The 11,005-nt window shown below is 33.7% G+C and overlaps 1 protein-coding gene across 1 annotated transcript; it reads right to left on the minus strand.

The window, feature by feature from the left end:
• Positions 1-9,761: 9,761 nt before the first annotated feature.
• Positions 9,762-10,986, minus strand: LOC106798505 (putative nuclease HARBI1). The gene is made up of 2 exons (XM_014775100.3): positions 10,403-10,986; positions 9,762-10,322 (listed from the first exon to the last, which is right to left on the minus strand). Exons 1-2 carry the CDS (start codon positions 10,947-10,949, stop codon positions 9,865-9,867), a joined length of 1,005 nt encoding a protein of 334 aa, XP_014630586.2. The 5' UTR covers positions 10,950-10,986; the 3' UTR covers positions 9,762-9,864.
• Positions 10,987-11,005: the final 19 nt, after the last annotated feature.

Here is an 11,005-nt window from a genome sequence, read left to right on the forward strand (position 1 = left end):
TAAGGTTCTTCGGATCTAAATTTGGATCACAATTAAGATTCAAATTGGGTTTAACTTCATGGTCTTAATTTGTTGACTCTTTTGTAAAACCTAAATCCTATAGTTGAATCAATGATTTTATGTAACTATACCTATTTTTTCTTCTTCTTCTTTTTTCCCCAAGAATCCTTTCTCTCTGATAAAAAATCTCTTGAATAAAATTAATGAAATTTTTTAAACTCCCAAATACAACTACCTTGTTACAACTTCACTCCAGTCACTAGCTTGACCTGTTGCATCCCCCTCCTTAATAATAAGGTAATGACTATGGGCATTGCAAGTGTTGGGATTTGAACAAAAGTACCAAATCGCTCAAGTAACACATTGATAAGTAAAATATCGACTCCATAGGGACTTGTGCAATAATTGGGTAATTAATAGTAAATTAAATGGACTACAATGATTAAAAGATTAAGTAACCGAACTAGACAATTGCATAAAAATAAAAGAGAAAAGTAAGAGAAAATTGGTTGAGAATTTCGTCAAACACTTGATATGTGTGAAAAAATGGGATGAAATCAACGAGAGAAATAGCCGAGGTTTAACTTCATTAGACTTCCTAGTAAGCAATCACTATGTATTCCTATTCAATTAAGCTTATGTTATCATTAAACCACAATTTTATCCTAGCCTTAATCCTAGAGCACGAGGACCTAAATCCCTTGATTATACTATCAATCCCTCGAATTAGCATAACGAAACGATTTGCATTAATAAAATAGGTTTATGATGAGTAATCTTTTTTACCCTATCCCTAGGCATAAAGAAAATTAGTTGTCATCTTTAGTTTGCAATCCAAAGGAATTTTCCAATTATAATTGGAATCATAGATTCATGAAAATAGGATGATCAGGCCCACGTTCATCCATGTGGCAAGTACATATGTGCACAATGGCTTTCCACATCATTTTGGACTAAATTGTCACTTTTTTAATGTATTGATTTTCAAAGCAATAACACATAAATATTACGTTTAGATGAATTTGCCTTCTAAAAATTTTCCACCAAAACATATATACTTATTGACAAATTGATCCCTAATAATTATTACTAACTGACAAACTAGCCTTGAAATAAGTAATAACATGCACTTAGCATAATCATTCATGAAATAAAATAGCATGCACGTAGTCCACAAAGCTAAAATGAGCATTCATAGAACATAAAATTGTTGTTCATTACACATAACATACCCAAGTTCCCAAGTAGTAGTAAAATTTCTACCATGATTATAAATTACCAAAAAAACAAAGACACCAAAGCATGTCACAATGTCACTGTCATAATAGAAATTTCCAAAAATAAAAAACACGTTAATACCTAATGTTCTAAAATATATTCAAAATATGTCTAAAACACGTTGAATCACTTTGAAGAGGTTGAGGCCATTCGATGTGTAGGAATGAAGCTCGTGAAGCTTATTGTGGCACTGTTGGAGATACTCCACTTGGAAATGGAACTTTAACCATTGGAGTATTTGCAGATTGAATAAGAGGTGGTCTGACTGTAGCTACAAGTAGTACAAATGTGGGGACATTGGCAACCTCAACAACAATTGCTATTGGTGTAACTTCAACTACAGCCTCTTCAGTGACTGGTGCATTTTGAGAACACACCATTTCTTCCTACATTGAATGAATAAAATTAAAATAAGTTACTATATTGATGTTTGAGAGTAAATGATTTCTAAATAACAAATAGATCACCAAAAATATTAGTATATTATTATTTGAAATGTTGCAGCTCCAGTAAGAGTAACAACAACTTCAGGTGAAGGTTTCCATTTTTTGGGTTCAGGTGGCACACCACCATTGTTGTAGCCCCTACTATTGTGATCTTCAAGGCCACATCTCGTACCAGTAATAGTGGGAAAATTCCTTTTCATCATAGTCCTATTGTTGTTGCATTCTCCCTCAGTTGTGTCCTTTCTCCTAGCCTTCTTAGGCCATCCAGGTCTTCTCTTCATTAAGGGTTGCTTCAATTTGTCATACGGTATCCTCACCCAATATTGTTGACTCCTGATAGGATGGATCTAGTAGTCCTATGTTGCATTATATGACCCTAATTTCAACATCCCATCACAGTAGCCCTCAAGTCTGTAATTTTTTAAACTGATTGCAATAATGGCATGCCTGCATGGCAAACCTAGATACAACAAAAGACAACAACAAGATAGGAATTCAATTCAATTCAACACTAAACATAGGATAGTATGAAATAAGAAAAATTAAATATATGCATGGACATATATACCAATAAGCAAATGAATTGAATTCCACAACCATAAAAGTTAGAAATGTTATACCTGTCAACTACCGTAGTCTACAAGTACAATGTCCAGTGTTTAGATCTACATCAACCTTTGTTTTGTAGTGATAAACCTTATATCTGTTGCCATCATCATCTCCCAGCCACTAAGCAATCCACTTGTTGCTTTCATGCTTTTCTTTCTCTAAACCTAATTGTTGCATGGGTGCCAAGGATCTTATTCTAGCAGCCATTTTTAGTTTGTACTGCTCATTTTTCGCATGATATAGCACCTGATCTCCTCCAATAAAGTCAGGATTGGATTGCTCCTATACTTCAGTATCTTGGCATTGAAAGATTCACAATTATTGTTTGTGATTATATCCACCTTACTATTCTCACTGAAATAGGCTTTTGTCCAGGATTCCTTTGGCCATTTGTCCAAATACTTGAATGAATTATCATTCTTCCTCTTGATAGCTTCCATTCCCTTTTCAAATTTTGGTTTTGTTGTAGTCCTTGCACATTGCCAGACTAATCCCCTCAGCTCCTTGTATTTCCATTGTTTGAAAAAGTTCCTCCACAAGTTCATAACACAACTTGTGAAAAGCTCCAGGGAAGACCTCTTTCATAGTTGGGAGCAGACCCTGTGTGACCAGTAACAAGGCACAATCAAAATTCAATATAAATTATATTGACAATTTAGACCCTAAGGTTTGTCACTTAATGATAAATTGGTCCCTAAGGTTTCTCACTTAATAACAAATTGGTCCATGAAATTTAATGCAACCAAAAACATTCATTCAAGCATGCATGTATGCAAGGTCATTAAGAGAGAAATTCACCTTTTGTAAGTCAAACATAAAGTTCCAACCAAATTGAGAGTAATCACCAAGATCCTGATGTAGTAAAGTTAGAAACCATTTCCAATTTTCCTTGTCTTCCACATCCATAACAACATAAGCTATAGGAAATATTCCATGGTTAACATCCTGACCAACAACACACAACTATTGTCCTCCATAATATCCTTTTAAAAAACACCCACCGAGGCCAATAAATGGTTTGCAACCAGCTTTAAACCCCTTCTTGCATGTATCAAGACACACAAATTCTTTGAAAGATGGGTTGGGAATAGGGTACAAGAATGCAATCAATTTTCACTGTGCTTCCTTCATTGCTTATTGTCAGCTCATTAGCATAATCCAAAATTATTTCATACTATTTTTTAATATATCCTTCAACCATGCTTCTTGTAACTTTCAAAGCCCTAAACATCATCCTCTCTTCTATAATCACACCGTAGTCAACCTTCATATGGGCATGTACCTTATGATGAGTTAAAGTAAAGTGTACCTTTAACTTCTCAGCTAGCTTGTTTGCAACCCATTTCTTGTGAGTTCTTAAAAACCCTTCCATAGTTGTGTTCCTCAACAAAAGTCACACCCCCTTCTTCTTGTACATTATGATGGGCATCCTCTGCACATTTTTCAGCAAGCACCTTGTCACCCAATGGCACACTATGATCCATATCATTTGAACATTTTTCAGTGTCCACCTCCTCACATTGTAGCACACTAATATCAACATCCTTTGTATATTTTTCAGAATTACTTGCCCATTGTATTCAACACCCACATCATCCTCAATCACCATCACAGCCTCCGGATTGTCATCAACCACATGATTAAATATATATGTGAACATCCTTCTCCGGATCAATAGAAGTTGTGTTACACATACCCAACACATCTACTTCAATCTCCAATGGAAGTAACCCCTCCTCAAACCTTATTTCTGGTACCAAATAGAAAACTGTCCGAAACCAGGTATATCCGCCGTATTCCTTACAAAGATCCTAAATAACCCAAATGTTCATCAAATCAGTCTCCACTGAATGCCAGTAACATTCTTCCCTATCTAAATACTCCAACACCCCTTCATCATTACAGCCAAAACAACCCTTGGTGGTGCAACACAAGGTTAATTTTAGACATTCTGAAAAAATGAAAACATGTGCTAATTTAGTGTTTTTTTAACACAACGGGGCACAAAAGTAACAGGGCACACAAAAAAATCATCATGAAACCATAAACCAACCCCTTTCAACAAATCCAAAAATTTCAAAGTACAAACATAATCGAATAATAGTCAGAATGTGTGTATATTGTATGGATGAAGAAAGAAGCAAACAAAAAAAAACCTTGGTACTTTATGAAAGCAAACACAATTTTAAACATTGAACTACAAAATTCTAACATCTATAAGCACAAAAAATTACTACAAACATTGCACACCTAGAAACAAAATTTCTCCATCTACTTGTTTCTCATCCATTATCAACCATCAAAATCCCCAAGGAACTATCCAATGATGGAAGGATTATGCAGAGAAAAGCTTCAAATAACCTTTTCCAAATTGTTTGTGCAACTGAACAATTCAAAATATATTAGAATGGATAATCAAAACCAGAAATTGATAATTCCATATTTTAGGATATGAAGTTTTACTTGCTCCCCAGTCTTTTAAGAGGCAAAACAATAAAGAAGATACCATGAAAGTACCATATGAAAAGTCTTTTTTTGAATATGTATGCGACTAGGGAATGAGGCATGGGAAAATGGAATTCACAGGGATCAAACCCCCTAACCAAAGAATAACTTCATCTCTAAGGTTTGCACATATTCAAGAACATTGCCAACAAATAGGTGCCAAAGAAGCAAGGCTATTATTATTCTATAATTACATTAATAACACTATATAACCACCTAGTAACTTTCAGAAGGCCTGATAGAAACTCAATATAAGTTTTAGACAGTCTCTTAACTTCATCCTACAAGACCAATTCATGAAAAGATCTTATAGTGTGTTTGGATAACACCAAGAATCAATTCTTACTTTGTTTAAAAGGCCAAATACATTTGAGATACAACTAACAATTGAATTATCTAGATATGCAAGTGTGAGTATTAAAGTAAAAAAGGAAACTAGGTGCTACAAAGCTCTAGACATGGTGGAGTCCAGGGAATGGTTTGATCCATTAAGGGAACAAAAAAAAGATGTTTATGTTGGATGGAGTTACTTTGGAGCTAGGATTCACTACTAAAAAAATTGCTTTCCACGTCGCGGTATCTACATCGGTTAACAAAAAACCGATGTAGTACATGGTGCGGTGGCATTTTTGTAATAAATGCCAACTATATTATGCTGTTAACGACAGTTTTTTTATAAACCGCCTTTGATGTTAACGTTACAAAGGCGATTTTATAAAAAATGTCTTTGACCGAAGTCATTTTTAATTATTTTATTCATTTTCACTTTCATTAATTTACAACCCTTAAACCTAAAAAGCTTCCAGGAGAAATATGCTCCTCAGGAGAAAGGAGGAGTGACGCAGAGGAAGGCCCGCTGTTGTGGTGTTGTCAGAGAAGAAGCCGCCAAGGCCGCGCCACACACAATGAAGAAGACCATGAAGCGGTAACCTCTCTCTCTACTATTTCCCCCCTTTTCACTTCCACTTAGGGTTAGGTTTCTCCCTCTCTCTCTCTTCAATTCTTTAGGTTTTTCTTTTTGTTTCTTTCGAATCGAAACTCCTTTGGAGAAATTAACGAAACCATAACAATTACTGCCATCGATTCATTCCACAATTTTCTTTCCTTTCTTTCTATGTTCGATTTTCTTCGATAAAACGCTACTGAGCCATGCGTCGATGCAGTGCGCGTGGAACACGTGACCACACTTGGATAGCAAGTGGAGCGCATCATCGGTGTTGTCGAACTCCGCCAAACACACCGCACACTGAAACGCAGGGTTTTGCGGGGTCCTCATTTTGACTACGAAGTAGGACATGAAAGGACACATGGCGAGCATGCACGGGTCAACTCTGCGTGCATGGCTTGTGGAAGCGCCTGGGGTTGTTCTTCGTGGGAGTAGTAGAGAATGAAGATGGAGCCGAATGAGGTGAAGAGGAAGATCATGAGTAACATGGGAAGCGTTGCTCTGGTGGAAGGGACATGAGCCACTGCCGGTGCTACAGGGGATTGAGCAAATGAATATGATGATGATGATGCTAGGAGGAAGAAGAGTACAATGAATTTCATTTGGATTCTTAATTAGTGTGTGTGTGACAAATTAAGGTTGTTGGGTTTTAATGATATTTTGAGTGAGAGTGGTTTTTGTTGTGTTTAAATAAGTGTATGTGCTGATGTGTTGCCATAGTTAGTTTGGTAAGAAGAGAAAGGAACATGGGAATGTTTTGTTTGTTTAACTTGTTAGGATAAGAAGTGGTTTTGGATGTGTCGTGATGGTTTTTATGATGGATAGAAATTAGAGTAGATACCATGCAAAACAGGTTTTCATATTATTCTTTTATTTTGACGAGCTAATGTTTTGAAGTATTGTGTGCTCTTATTATTCTTTTATTTCACTATTTTTTATTTTATTGGTTACATTGTTGCTATTAGGGAGATTGGAATGGAGCTGGAGCTCCTCAAACTACAGGTAACATAACATAGAGCCTATATTGTATTTTACTTTTTCAGATTATTGTTTGAATTATTTCCATTTTGAGAACTTGAAATGAATGGTGATTTCAGCACCAAGTCCATGAAAAACCTTAAAAATATCACAATATTTTTCTTATAGTTGTTAACAGGTGGATATAAATTTATACCATCAAGTATCAACTAATAAAGAATTGAATTATTCCATTTAATCCTTTTCATAAAAAATAAGTAATAGTGTTAAAAAAAAATACTACTATGTTATGACTTGTTTTGAAATGATTGGAACTAATATGCAGGGCTTTAGTCCTTAGTTTCTTGTTTTTTTTCCTCCTAAAAGTGCTTTTTGAAAGTTATCGAAACAGGGCCTGAGTATGTTTCTGTGATTGCGAATCAATTCGTGTTTTACGTTTCAAACCATTAATGGAATGTTCTGTATGCATGCGCAGAGCTGAGTTCATTTAGTTCAGAAAGGGTTATAGTGAGTCCGCGAAAGATGATGCTTGCCATGTCCAATTACATTCCAAATTTTAATCTAACTAGCCAACAGGTAGAGTTGTGTGTGTGCTTAAGGTTGACTCTATACAATAAAAATTATCTACTTATCTCATGATAGAAAAGTCGGGAATCCACTTATGTAATAAAGTAGATCCCCATATATTTTAAACATATGGTGTAGTATCAAATCCCAAAGATAAAAACACTTTACAAGAAAGAAAATACTTTTTCCAAGATTCTCAAAAAAATGTCACTAGGTTAAAATTAACTTATACTCTCTAACTTTCTCGAAAACTTGTACTCCTATAACTTTTCTTATAGTTAAGAATAAAATACTTGACTAAAAGCTTACATAAGCTAGAAGCTAATCCAAGTTGGGCAATAGTTATTTACTTATATGGAATCCATTTAAGTGCTTGACATCCTGATTCAATTCTAATGGAAATCTATTTTTTGTATTCAGTAAGAGTTAGTTCTAGGCCAGTTGATGTGCAATTGCTAGACTTATTCAAGGAACAAAGGTGCTTACATCAAGAGGGCCTGATAAGCTATTTCAACAAACATTTGGGGGTTTTCTAGGAGAGAAGCTCTTACAGCCATGTGCTTGCTACATATCAACAAACTCTAGACCTCTAATTGGAACACTCTATATATCCACCAAAAGATTAGCATTTTGCAGTGACTCTCTATTGTGCCATCATCCATTCTCCCTGCAGCAGCATGAATGCGTTTATTATAATGTACCTTTTCACCTCATTGCCTAGTTATATTTTTATGCAGTTCACATGAATTAGTTTTAGGGATGATATTCACACATTATTCATCAAAGTCTCATTGCCTAGTATTTTTTATTAGTATTAAATTTGTTTTAGTTACTTATCTCAGGTCTCAGATGAAATACAATTGTATATTTCAAAGCAATATTTCTCTCATTTTTTGTTCCAATTTTTTATAAATGTTTTGTTTGCTTGTGGAATTAATGGTGATTTCATGAATTTAGATGTTGTCCTCTGCTGGGCTGGAGCTTATGCATGATTTTGGTATAAATATTATTAAGAATTTGTTGTTTATTTTAATCATGCTAATTTTGAATGCAGTAACATCTCTGTGTATCCATATTTGTGTTTCTTTACTTGTATTCCATTAATAAGTAGTTCATCTGCTGAATATGTAACTATATTTGAATTTTCAGGGAATAGTGAAATGGCGGCATCACCTGGCATCATTTTTTATATTTTCAATTCCAAAGGTATCATTTTAATAACTTCTCATGTATGCATAATTCCTTTCTCCCTTACTGAATGATGAACTAAAACAAATTTTTGGGTTTTATGGAGAAATTAGAGAAGTTGTTCTTGTTGGTTTTCATCCAATTTTGGCCTTTGTGTTTTAAAATAATACAAGCATTGTTAAATATTGTCTCTGTAATTGCAGATCTATGAATATCCATAATTGAATCATGTCAAATTTATTGAATTTTATGATGTCCGGGCTGCAGAAGCTTCTCTTTATGCATTGAATGGGATCTGCTTTGCTGGGAAGCACATTAAGCTTGAACCTGGTCTTCCCAAGATTGCAACATGGTTGCTGCTGCCACTTATTTTTTATTTTTAATTTAATTTTCTCTTTTTTTAAATTAACTTTTGCAACTATTTTCTACTATTTTATTGCAACATGGTTGCTGCTACCATTTTAAATGTGCAAACCTTGCTTTTGTAGTATGATGCAGCAGTCACAAAAGGGAAAAGATGAACCTGATTTTGGTCGTAGTTTGAGTGACAACATATCCTTAAGGCATAAAGGTATGATTTTTGTCTGCTTTCACTTGTCTTTTTTTCCTCGTGGTAGTATTGGGTCCACACATGCCTCCATGGTATCATTGGTATATACGGGCCTGTTTGGATGCACTATTGTAAAAGACCTTATAGAGAAAGAACTTATCCAAGAAGCTCTTATCTGAAAAGTTACTTTTACATAAGTTAATTTGATGTTTGGATGATAAACTCTTAAGTGCTTATTTAAATTAATATGTTGTTTGGATGAAATTGTAGAAGATCTTTTGCATAATTAAAATTACCAAAAAGGATATTATATGCTTTGACATTATTATAACTAATAATTAAATACTTAAACATTATTATATAATTATTAAATGCCTTAAATAATTAAATATTATTAAAAATAATAAAAATTATTTTCTTCTTCTATTTCATTTATAAAAATATTTTAACTTTATCATTATATTTAAAATATTGTTATATATTTTCTAGAAATTTTGATTAAAAAATAATTATTTTTATAAAAATAAAATAAATGTATCTCATAAAAATAAAGTTATACACCTTTCTACATAATTACTTTTCATATTTAAAATCTAATTAATTTATTGTTTTAGTAATGTTGTCACTTACACTCTAGTTTATAATTTAATTATTATCTATGTAATTATAATTTATAACAAAATATAAAATATCATTAACTTGGTGATAATACGATCAATAATGTCTTTCAATATAAAATTGTTCAAATGTACCCATACCATAAACATGCAACCTTGTAGTATTAAAAAATAAAGAAATTAAATACGTGTTGGAAACATATTCTTCAAAGATTCTCTAAATCGTTCCATTTGTAGAGTACTTTGAGCATCCGGTTCTTCCCATGTTGTAATACTAGGACCAACTTCACTTTCATCCTCATCACTATCTATATCTTCATCTAGCGAATCAAATTCTCCATCACTCTTGTCATTTCTTTGAATGAAGTTATGTATAGCCATGCAAGCAACAATGATTTGGTTTTGTGTCTTCAAAGCAAAAGGTGGCATATTACCCAATATCTTCCATCTTGTTTTACATAAACCAAATGCACGTTCAATTGTACTTTGAAGACTGGAATGATAATAATTAAAAACTTCAACTCTTCCCCTGATTCTAGGCCCAATTCTAAATTGCGGGAGATGATACCTAGTTTTCATGTACGGTCCTAGAAAACTCATAAAAGTAGGGTAACCAGAATCAACAAGATAATATTTACCTAAAGAATAAAACAATAGAGCATGTTAGAACACAAAATTATAATGATACATATATTTATAATATATAAATTTTAAGTACCTTGAGGAGGATGTGGAAAATGCAATGCAGGCTTATGTAAAGCCTCCATAAATATCTTAGTATCATGTTCAGAACCTTCCCAACCTGCCCAAACAAAAGTGAAACACATGCTAAAATCACAAACAGCCATGACATTAGTGGTAGTGTAGCCTTTCCGACCAATATAGACTCCTTGTAGATGAGAGGGAACACAAACTCGTATATGAGTACCATCTATTGCACCAATACAATCCCTAAAGTAAGGGCGATATCTAGCATCTTTTAGAATCTCATCAGGAGTATCCCTAAATGATGGATCAACAGGCTTAATTATATCCTTTGCAAACATACACACAGCTTCTAAGACATTATGGAAATGTCTAGATATTGTTTCACCTGAATGTTGAAATCTTTCCTCACAATTATGAACAAAACCTGGTTGACTCAACATGTATAAAAACAAGCCAACTTGCTCATAAATGCTGACATTTCGAGTTTTCTTTAAGTTGTACTTGGTTTCCAAGATATCACATAATTCAAGAAAGACAAGTTTCTTCATTCTAAACATCTGATAACAACGTATTGGATGACCATTTAGAATTTCAGATACCAACGATGGCCTGT

This window comes from Glycine max, chromosome 4, assembly GCF_000004515.6.
Source record: "Glycine max cultivar Williams 82 chromosome 4, Glycine_max_v4.0, whole genome shotgun sequence".
NCBI classification, from domain to species: Eukaryota; Viridiplantae; Streptophyta; class Magnoliopsida; order Fabales; family Fabaceae; genus Glycine; species Glycine max.